This window comes from Coenobita brevimanus, chromosome 94 (genome assembly GCF_032717465.1).
Source record: "Coenobita brevimanus isolate Jiangsu-jjx chromosome 94, ASM3271746v2, whole genome shotgun sequence".
NCBI classification, from domain to species: domain Eukaryota; kingdom Metazoa; phylum Arthropoda; class Malacostraca; order Decapoda; family Coenobitidae; genus Coenobita; species Coenobita brevimanus.
Window position 1 is genome coordinate 4,423,653 of NC_137047.1, and position 12,070 is coordinate 4,435,722.

General features: G+C 40.6%; 1 protein-coding gene across 1 annotated transcript in view; it reads left to right on the forward strand.

The window, feature by feature from the left end:
* Positions 1-444: 444 nt before the first annotated feature.
* The window catches only part of LOC145412804 (uncharacterized), a 28,631-nt gene continuing 17,005 nt past the window's right edge, over positions 445-12,070 (forward strand). The window contains exons 1-3 of the mRNA XM_080282586.1: positions 445-509; positions 1,469-1,558; positions 7,783-7,806. Of these exons, the coding sequence (XP_080138712.1) occupies positions 467-509; positions 1,469-1,558; positions 7,783-7,806 (157 nt within the window). The 5' untranslated portion in view covers positions 445-466. The remainder of the gene's footprint in view (positions 510-1,468; positions 1,559-7,782; positions 7,807-12,070) is intronic.

The following is a 12,070-nucleotide window of genomic DNA, read 5'->3' on the forward strand; positions in this document are numbered from 1 at the left end:
GTCAGCCCTGCCACCCGACACCACCCCTGACATTCTTAGCTCACCCTGACACTCCACTTGATGCCTATAATACTGTAGTTTTAGTACTCGACACCTACAGAAAGCGATTGCACAGTGAGGAAAGGAAGCCATTGGACGAGATGAAGAATGTAGCATGTAAAAGTCCCATAAAAAGTTGGCTTTAATTGGCAGCAGGGAGTCGAGGTGAATGATGATGATAATGATGATGACCTGGAAGACGTTTTTGCCACGTGGCCGCCCTGGATGAACTCTGGAATAAAGCTTCTGGTTATAGACAGGTAGACGCACTGTACACTAACTGTGAGTTCTGTAACAGTGCACCTGTAACTGGGACCAACGTGTTTCCTGCATATAACCTTGCACCTGTTACTGGGACCAGCATGTTTCCATTATATAACCTATTCATTATTTGTTGCAGGGATACACGCCGCTACACATCGCCGCCATGTACAGTCGCACTGAGGTGTTCGATCTCCTCGTTCATTACGGTAAGCTTCACTGGTAGTGTTCTGAGAGTTTTAACTTATATCCTGCTTATTGTTCGCTTAAGCTGATGTGGCTTGGTGTTTTAGGTAAGTAATATCTCTTCTGTCCAGTTCACATGTCCACCAGTAGTGAAAGAAGTCAGATTGCCTTGATATAATCAGCCCCTTGTCTTGAAATTATTATGGTGGCAGAAAATGCAAATACTTTCCCTTTTTTATACTTTTGTTTTTCTTTTTTTTAGACACATCTTAGAAGCTGTATGTTTTTGTAATGGTTGTCAGTACTGAGCTGTGGAATACTGAGCCTGAAATTCGGTTGAATAATATACCGGTGTGTAATATATAGATAGATAGATAGTGTACAGTACTTATATAGCATTCATACTTATCTTCGCCAAGGAGGTTATGTTTTACCCCGCGTTGGTTTGTTTTTGTTTGTCTGTTAATTTGTCTGTCAGCAGGGTTACTCAAAAAGTTATGAACGGATTTTGATGAAATTTTGTGGAAGGGTGGGTCATGGGCCAAGAAAGAAATGATTAAATTTTTTATCCGGATTCATGGTATCCTTCACAATATCTTCAAAAGTTCTCAAAGAATTTCAATGAAATATTGTGGAAAGGTGGGCCATGAACCAAGAAAAAATTTATTAATTTTTTGGGCAGATCTGGATCCGGATGCGGATCCTTTTTAATGGCAATGACATTGGCGGAGGTGTGCGCTCTGAATGCTTTCTTGCTGGGTATTCAGGTATGCTGAAAGCTGTATCAATTTGAACTTAAGTTTACTGTAGCATGATATTTTCTATTTTGCCTGCACATTTAACTGATGATGGAGCTCATCGAAATATCAAAATACCATTATTTAATATGATGCGAGTTCATACAATATTTTAAATGTCTAGGCACATTGCTGTTCCTCAATATTTGACGAAGACATGGCTCATCTCTGCTGAACTGTTACAGGAGCTGATCTCAACATGCGGGACTATTCCGGCAAGAAGCCCCGCACCTATAACACCATCAACTCCACTGTCTCCGCCGACACACAGAAGAGTAAGTACATATTCGAGAGCCTCCCCAATCACGCCAGAGAGTTCAGGGAGGAACGATCCGGAGGCAGCAGCGATTTTACTGACGAGGATCCTGCTAGTCTTCATAGGACACGGTCACAAGGGCTGCCTGGGTTAGACAGGGCCAAAAGAGTGGGGTCAAAGAGGTTCGAGCGCATTAAGAAATCGCTAACCTTCAGCGCCAATGACAGGGCCAGATCACCAAGGCCTAGTCGCCCTTTGTCTGAAGTTTTGTATGAGGATTCCATTGACTAGATGAAAGGGACGACCTGGGGAATGGATATTATTCATGGGGAGCATTTTATTTTCTTATCACTTAACTCTTCCCAAGTAAAATCCACTTCAACGCCGTCCCTTCACTCCTAAGAAACAGCACTTCATCCCCATGTAGTGAAACCTGTACTTAGCAGTTTTACTTATACATTATTATGTTTTATTGTCACAAGTCTTTCCCCGATCAGACTCTTCGCCACACCTTTCCTTCACGGTTATAATGTTCCACTTTACTTTTTAAAAATATGTGTCACACATATATAGACACTTCACATGATGGGCCTAAATCTTATACTTTACTCTCACGATCAAAAGTACGCCAACAGTTCCCTTGTGGTTGTGGCAGTGGAAGGTGTTACATGATATATTTTTATGTGACAGTCGTAAGAAACCACAATACAAGAGGAGTGATCAGTGTGGAATCGAGGACAGAGTGCTGGCTAGGAATTGTTGGCGAATTTTTACTCGTGATAGTACATCCCCACGTACATGCAGTAATACATCTAGAGAACTCTACTGAAGCCATGCGAGCAAAAATAGGATTAAGACACAGGAACTGCAGGTCACATTTACCTCTTCACCTTTATTTATTTCACTCTTGCACCCTCCAGACGAAACCTTTCAGCTTGGAAATTAACTCCACTAGCATTGGAGGTTTATGTCTTACTTCTCCAGTTCGATGTCTCCTCAGAGTTAAATACAGTCGTGTAAAGATAGTGCTAACAAAATTTAAAAGATGTCTTCGTAGTGAAAGAGTTAATTATTTAACTGTACCATCCACTCGCTTGATGTAGTGCTGCTCTCATGTGACTGCCCTTTCCTCTCTTCCTTCCTATTCTGTCTGTCTTTCTTTCTTTCTTTCCGGTTCCTTCTCTCTGTGGGTGATTACGCTGAGTGACACGCCAAATGGTTTCCTGTACACCAGGAAACCATTTACTATGCTGGGTGGTAACTTAACCAAACTATGGCGCCTGGTGATTTAGTGGGTAATTAAGGCCCTCCAGCCGGATTGAGCCTGTGTAGGTTTACATCCAAGGGATGGTTGGGGTTTATTGCTCACTTAATGCCACACAGGGATGAGTGAGACTGGTCACTCTCTTCTCAAATGTCAGGACCAACTTACCTAGTCCCGGGCTCCTACGCTACTCATGGGTTAATGCAGGATTAGATGAGGAATATATGTATGCTCTAACGAACATACTGTAGATGATAAGTATTTGTCCAGGTATCTTAAGTCTTTACAATGATTTATGTAAATGCTTAAGAATAATTATATTGCATATATAGATTGTCTTAAGCACCATGTATAATTGAAAGAATATTATCACTAGTGTAACTTGAGTGTTTAGCTAGTGTGTTCAGTGACTTGCATGTGGAGTTTCAAATGGAGAGAGGGAGAGGTAAAAGCTCTTGGTCTGTACATATTAGTAGCTTAACTATTGATGTTCATAAAACTTTACGTAGTCTTTTGTGTTCAGATAACCCCCTGTGATGGCCGTTGTAGGCACGCTGATACGGTTATCATCATTTCCATCTGGTACTGGGCCTGATGCACAAATAAACTTATAATTTATCCCCTCACGTAAATCAGGTGTTTCTATTAAAATAAGATCAAAAGGTATGGGAAGGTTCATCGGTCTCCTTTCCACATCCTTCCTTTGAAGATTGATAAATAAATAATAATCCGTAATAGTTCTCAACCAATTACTAACACTCCTTATCTTTCCTCCTAATATGAGTGTTACGAGTGGGAGTTGATTGTATGTATATATATTATTTTAACCAGCATTCCATCCTTCACATCACCTAAGACAGAGTTAATAAGGGAATGTTTATATGAATGAACATATTTATGAATAGTAAACTGCTGACAAACGAAGCATAGCCCAATAAGCGACTTTTGGAATTTTGAAATATACAGTTACATGTTAAATTTGTTTCATGTTTTCGTTAATATAGTAGGTCATTTATTCGTGATTGCTTTGTAATTTATTATTATTATTATTATTATTATTATTATTATTATCATCATCATCATCAATTGCTGCATCATCGTGGGACTGAGTAAATCATCTGTGCTTTCTTGATTAGCAACGTTCATAGGAGAGATAAAATGCAACACAATTAAGCTTGCATGTCATAAAAGGCGACTGAAAGTAATGGGGAAAATGGTTTAGAATCCCCCCCCCCTCACTTCTTTTGCACAGGAGGTTAGCAAGTTGGCTATCTTGCCGCCCAGCACTTGTGTTGCAAGAAGCCCCTTACTTCCTGCCACACAGATTGGGTGTATATTGTACTGTGAAGGGGCTTTCTTTCTCTGATTCTTGTCGCCGGAAAAAAAAAGAAAATAAAGTTTGGTTCTTGATCTCACCAAGTATGAAGTTCAAAAACTGCTTACGATGATAGATAAATGGATAATTATGTTCACACTGAAATATTCATTATGATTAATGTATTGATCAAATAAAGTATTCACTGTGTAACGTATTTTTAAACCCCTTACATAATAAAAATCAGTATCATTGAATTAAAACTTGAAATCACTACCAAGGCTAGTCATATAAATATTAAAAAGCACAGATGAACACTCAAACCCCCGTGTTGCGTTATGCAGTGTAGATGGCAGCACCCACAAGGTCCACTTTATCTAAAAACCACGGAGATAAGGAAGCTGGTAATCTGATAAGGAACTTCCACTTCCCGTTCGACCACTCAGACCCCGCCCCACTCCACACCACTCCCTGCTGCTCACATCCTCTCGCGCTAGACTTATCATCCTTATCCGTCGTGCATGTTGATAATTCTAGTTTTTTCATCTTGTTTTAATGCAGTCGTGTGTGTGTGTGTGTGTGTGTGTGTGTGTGTGTGTCGACTGTTAGTATGCGTGACCTAGTGTATAGTTATTGGTTGATTGAAAGTATGTAAATTATTGTTCATTGGGGCCAGTACTATTTCTTAATATTAACAAACACTGCGGAAAACTTTGTAGGTTCTTGACGTTGTTATTATAACCATATTATGTTGACGTTGTTATTATAAGCATATTATGTACTGTGAATTACCTTTTTTTCTCTCCCTTTTTTTTTTTTAGCGTTTCATACAGCTCTTCCCATAAAAGTCTTTGATTCCACACCACTCCTTACCAGACTCTTTCACCTCACGTCCTCGTTTGGATATTCACGTTCACATTTTTCATCTAAGTTGTTTTTCTGTTATATACATGAATTTTGTTGTCTTGCCATTTAAACAAAGTGAAGCTTAGATCATGCTTCGTAGTACTGTATACAAAGAAACACACACACACACACACACACACACACACACCACGTCTTGGCTACACCTCGGCGCCTTGGTACGAGAGGAGGCGAGACTAGTGTATTAATAGGTGATAAAGAGGCCGGGGGAGGGTAATTAGCGAACATGGGGGCCGGTTCATATATTCATTCCGTCCCTGCTCCCCTAAGACGTGAGGAAGGGAGAGGGGGGCATCAGCGCACGAGATGGGGAGAGGGGTGATGTGTGTGTGTGTGTGTGTGTGTGTGTGTGTGTGTGAAAGAGAGAGAGAGAGAGAGAGAGGATGAGTAGTAGGCCTGTACGTGCACTTGTAAAAGAGTATTTGTTTGGGCTTGAGTACGTTTTGTGTGTGTGTGTGTGGGAGGGCGAGAGAGAGAGAGAGAAAGAGAGAGAGAGAGAGAGGGAGGATGAGTAGTAGGCCTGTACGTGCACATGTAAAAGAATGTGTTTGTTTGGGCTTGAGTACATTGTGTGTGTGTGTGTGTGTGTGTGTGTGTGTGTTTGTGTGTGTGTGTGTGTGTGTGTGTCTGTGTTTGTGTCTGTGTCTGTGTGTTCCATCCATAGTAGTGGTGAGGGTAACTTGTGTGAGGGAGTGTTGCAGCTAAATCGTTAACGAGGGAAAGTAAGGGATCCCGGGCCCTGTTTGAACTAATGGGTTAATGATGCAGGAAGAAGGTGGCAAGTAGACTGAGGCTGATGAGTAATGCAGGGATGGGGAAGGCTGCGATATCAAGCCCAGACGAGAGAGAGAGAGAGAGAGAGAGAGAGTGTATGCATTTATCCGTATTTGTGTTTGTGTGTGAGAAGTAGTTATGTTCATATTTGTGTGTGTGTGTGTGTGTGTGGTGTGCTATATTTCTGTCTTGTGATATGTATACGCTTTATAATTGCATGTGAACCTAACAACGCATAAAATGTCAAATTCTAATTGGATTATAATCGAAACGTCCATTGGTAACTTAATCAGGAACATCGAACCATCATTACCTTCAAATATTACACCATTTCACACCATGCCAGGATAGTTGTAGAGTTTGTGCATAAGCCATATCACACTCTGTATACCGGAATGTGATAAACAGCAGCCTCAGAAGTGTGGTACATTGTCATAATAGCTGATGGTAATAACAAGGTGTCATGAGCCTATCGCAGCATATTAGACCACTTGTTAGTTCCTCCTCTCCGAAGATTTTGTCTTCTTGTGATTTTTTTTTTTTTTTTCTTGAATCGACGAAGTTGGCTATAGTCTTCAGTAACCCTCCTCACCCTCAGGCGTCTTCCTTAAATTAAATAAAAATTATAGTCAGCACGAACATTATGCAAAATTCGTCATAGGATGGAAGGTGTTGAATGCTCTATGCTTTTGAGAAGTCATGAAAGCTGGCTTCACTAACAGTTCTTAATATTGATATTTCACGGTATGCTACAGTCTTTTAACATCTTCAGATCGATAACATTTTTCATGTAGTAAAGCTAACACCAGACAGTTTTGTTTATTGATTCCATTCAGCTGTAGCAGAGAAGGTATTAACTACTAGTAGCACCATATCTAACCCCTCTGGTTCGAAGTCTAAGCTGAATATAATCGTTTAAAAGTAGCAAGAATGGGATGAGAAATACGTCATTAGTATGAAGAGGAAAGGAAAAACTTATATCCATTATGAACCCTTTCCTTCAGGTGATGCATTTTTTTTCTTTTTTCTTGCTACCACCTGGCGGTTTTCCTCGTTTTAGGGCAGACCTCTAGTAGTGAAAGATTAACGAGGGCATTATCTGACTTAGATAGTTCTATATTTCTCTCCACTGGGTTAATTATAGAATGCAAAATGTGCGTGGGAATGAAGTAGTTAAATTGAAAGCATTAGGCCTCAGCGGTTATCCATCAATAATACCGTTGCCTGATTCATGTCGTGGTAGATGTAACTGAGACGGCTTGGTCTTGTTAACGATGATCTGTATGTATGTGTGTATGTGGGAGGGGGAGCGGTGTGAAAGCTGCCCAACACAACCTCACCACACTCATCTCATTACCATTACCCAACACACACACTTTTGTGGCGCTTCCCTAACCTTCACACTAAACCTTCTGTTGTTCTCGTTCTTACCTTCAGCTGTCATTATATATATATATATATATATATATATATATATATATATATATATATATATATATATAGATAGATAGATAGATAGATAGATAGATAGATATAGATAGATAGATAGATATAGATATAGATATATATATATATTGTGTGTGTGTGTGTAAAGCATGCCAGTGCTAAATAGTGTTTGATTTATAAGCTAAACGATTACAAAGTATACAATCAAACACGGTCATTATTTAATGGGCGCCTGGTGTCTGAATGGCCGACTGATAAATCAGATTGTATGTTGGCGAGCAGTTCAGAACGTTTGCAGGAGTGGGGATTTAGTAGTACTGGTTTACTTGCGACAGTGAGATTGTCTTTGTTGACCTTTAAGTGGAAAGCCAAAGGCAAAATTATATTGAACTACGTGTAGTATGTGTGTCATGGTATTGTCCGATCCACCCCACCCCAATGATTGTTTCTGTAGTAACGACAGTAACATCACTGTGCAGCCTGAACTGTTCATCTAATATATACCTTTCTCCTTTTTCAGAAATCGTTCAACGAAGAAATTCTGGTAAGAATACATCCATATTATGTATGATGATTGTGCAGACGTTTGAGGTAATGTAGCACAAGTTGATACATTTTTTGAGAGGTAATATTTCTCCCCGTTCAGTGCCATGAAATAATGCAGTACATATGACTGTAGCCCAAGAAGTCATAATAGTGGTCCTTTGTGCCAAACTAGTGTGATTTCTACATAATGATTAGGCTACATACCAATCATTACATTTTTTTTTTTTTTTTTTGGGGGGGGGGGTATTTTATGCTGAAATTGCTTTTTTTTTTTTTTTTTTTTTTTTTTTTTTTTTTTTTTTTTTTTTTTTTTTATGGTTGAAGGTTGGAAAGAAGGGTTCATTTTTCCTCTTTTCATTCTCCCAGTGCTTGCTGTAATATCCTTTCCCGCCGTCATATCATTTTTGCCATTTTCATTTAACTCTTTTTGCCAACCTATCCTCTTTTCACGTCGCTTCTCCCTTTGCACTTCTTGTTCCTCACCACCATCTTAGTCTTGCCTACATCGTTTTCCCTTTTCCACGTTGGTTATTCTCCTCACTTGCTCCTCCTCCTCCTCTTAGCTCCCCACCCCTGTATCGTGTCCTTTTATGCCCTCGTCTTATATTTCTGCTTTCTTCCTCTCTTCTGTGCACTCCTCATCGTCTCTTCTGTACCCTTCTTTTCCTCCATATGTGACGTCCTCTCCCTCATCTTTGTGTCCTTTTCTCCCTCATTTTATGCCTCACTGTTCCTCATTTCTGTACCCTCCTCTGCTGTCTTTCTTTGCCCTCCTATTCTCTTCTCCTTTTTTTCTGTTCTCTTCTCCCTCATTGGTGCGCCTTCCTCTTCCTTATTTCTGGGTCCTCTGTCTCTAATTTAATGCTCCCGTTTCTTCCTTTCTGTGCCCTCAGTTTCCACAGTTCTGTGCTGTTATCGCCCTTCATTTTGCTCCTCCATATCTCCACCCTCGTCTGCCTCATTGCTGTGCCATCTTCTCCCTTATTTCTGCGCCCTCCTCTTCCTCATCCCTGCGCCCTCATTTCCCTTATTTCTGTGCCCCCATTTCCCATATTTCTGCGCCGCCATCTCCCATATTTCTGCGCCCCCATTTCCCTTATTACTGCGCCTCCATCTTCCTTAATTCTGAAACTCCCCATCTCCCTTATTTCTACGCCTTCATCTCCTTTATTTTTGCGCCTCATTTCCCGTATTTCTGCACCTCATCTTTATTTCTGCGCCCCATTTTCCTTCTTTCTGCACCACATCTCCCTTATTTCTGCGCGCTCATCTTTCTCAGTTTTGTCCCTCTCATTTCTTTCATTTTTGTACCCTCTTGTCTCTCATTTCTATGTCCTCCTCTCCCTCTCCCCAGCCTTCTGTCCCCTCCCCTCTTCTCACTTCACCTCGTCCACACTCGTCCTCAATCACCACCACGTGAAAAAACTCTCTTAAACATGAAGCCATTAGAAACTTTTCTGGTTGGCTAATTATCTCATGAATATTGAGTAGGGGAGGAAGGGGACAGGGAGAAGGAGAATGAAAGTGATGTCGGAGAGGGTAGAGTAAAAGAGGGGGAGACTCGGGTCATGAGAAGTTAAGAATAAGTAGAAATTTAATTGAAACTGCGGAGCTGATTAGAAGACTCAGAATGCTAAGAAGGGTTGAATGATCTGGACTGGGTAACAGTGATGAGGTTGCTAATGGATGTCAGTAGAAGTAATGAAGGAAAATGAGTAGTCATACGGTACAGAGAAGTAAAGAAAACGAATAGGATATGCAAAAAACGGGAACAGAACAGTAGGGTAAGAATAATGAAGACTGTTGTAAATGATGGGAAATATTAGTGGAGTCTGTAGCTGAGGTACGATTAGAAAGGTCTAATATTAGGTGGCAATGCAGGAGGGAGGGAGAGAGCTGTGATGGTATACTGATGGGAGTTTGATATTAGAGTATTAAAAAAAAAAAAAAACGTAGATAATGCAGTCTAGGCTCAGTTAGATGACTATTATGTTAGGAGAGGGGTGAATGGGTGACGAACGGTATGTAAATGGAAAGCCGTCAAGGGAAACGGTAGTCATGATAAAATAATATAATGAAGCTGGGGACATTAAAGCAGGATAATAACAGTGGTATAAAGAGGAATCTAAAGTATAGATCAAAAGGAGCGAAAGGAAGTAATGTATGGACAGAGTGTAAAAGGTATTTAGAGACATTATATAGGCATAAAGATTGGTTAAAGGAAGACGATCGTGAAACTTAGTGATCGAGTTAAATTGAGCACTTTGATGATAATGTGATTTGAAATAAAAGGTTTAGGTACGGATGAACTTATCCTTATATTGCTCATCACCGTACAAACGTCGTCTTTAACGTGAAACTAGATTGATTCAGATGTTTTTTGCATCATACTACTTTCTATCACGTTTCCACCACCACCTCCCATTTCTGCATTTCCTTCTTTTTGACGCTTGCTTCTTCTTTTTGTCCCCTATGTCTCCTCATCCCCTAGTACCTCCCACATTTGTTTCCATTTCTTTTCATTTCCACTCTGTATCCATCACCTTCCTCCTCCTTGGCCTTCCCGGTTCATCCATCCATGCCTTTTGTCTATTCGCATCTTTCTTGATTATGCTTGTTCCTCGCCCTCACATCTCCTAATTCCTTGTATTGGCTATGCCCTTTACTTTTGTTGTTTTTCCTGTCTGAACCTCCCTCTCACCTATGTCTCGTCAGTAGTACACACACACACACACACACACACACACACACACACACACACACACACACACACACACACACAGCAGGAGAGGCGACGAATGTAAATTAAGGCGGCTGGGTTAAGTTAATCAATTATTCTTCGTAAATAATGAGTCGAGGCGGAGAGTGCGAGAGAGTGCCACTGGAGGAGGCGGCGGAGGTGACTGTAATTGACTCCTGCTTGTTTAATGGTGCACACACACACACACACACACACACACACACACACACACACACACACACACACACACACACACACACACACACACTCTCTCTCTCTCTCTCTCTCTCTCTCTCTCTCTCTCTCTCTCTCTCTCTCTCTCTCTCTCTCTCTCTCTCTCTCTCTCTCTCTCTCTCTCTCTCTCTCTCTCTCTCTCTCTCTCTCCAAAGTTAGTAAAATGTCTGACTTTATCACTCTGTTGTTTAGCATTGCCTCTCACTCTCGCCTACTCCGTCTCTGCGTGCCATTCGTTTTCCTTTGTTTGGTTATCCACTCGTTATGTGGTGTGCAAGACATGTAATCTAGCCATGCCTGTGTGGTGTGTGTGTGTGTGTGTGTGTGTGTGTGTGTGTGTGTGTGTGTGTGTGTGTGTGAGAGAGAGAGAGAGAGAGAGAGAAAGAGAGAGAGAGAGTATACTGAAAAACCTAAGTACAAAGTGAGGCTTGGGAAATGGTTGAGGATGAGACAGAGGAAGCAGTGTGGATGAGGATGAAGTAAGGAACACGAGTAAGACTGAAAAAGCCGCAGGGATGAGACAGTGAGGAAGAGAAGTAGGAATTAATAAAGCAAGGCAGGGTAACAAGTTGAGGGTGAAGCATGGGTAAAGCAGTGTGGAGATAAGGTTGAAATACATAGGAAGTACAGATAACAGGATGCTGTTTGGCCCATAAGGAGGTTATCTGTTGAGAAAACAACTTCCTATATTGAAGATTAACCAACGTGTGTGAGACAAGGATAGAAAATTGGTTGGCTCTCCCTCGATGGGTTAGCAAATCGGCAGTACAAACACACACAAAAAAAAAATGGTTGCTGGAAAGAACAGCCATGAAAATCTTTATAGGAAAAACAGCAAAGGAAATACTATGCATTGTGCAAATTCTGTACATAATTAAGGAGCATATATAATCGTACAATGCACACATAATCAAGAACCTTTTAATTTGAAAAATAAACATACTGTACTTGGTTATTGCCCACTGTCTCGAAATAATTACCTAGCCGAAATTGTTGTGTCTATAGTCCTTGCACAAACGACTGTTGCCAGTAGTTTATTTCGTTGTTCCACTACGCGAATATTAAAGCAATTTTCTGAATATCAGCGTTGCATCTCATTCCTTTAAGTGTCTTATCATAATTCCTCGTTGGAGTATCATTTTGTATTTCGAGCAAAGTTTCATACTTGATGTCGAACGTATTGCTTTTTAATATTTCAATTAAATCACCTCGGAGTCGACGCTTTGAGAGGCTACTAAATTCTGATATTTAAAGCAGTCAACTAATTCTACATCAGTTATGAAAATTT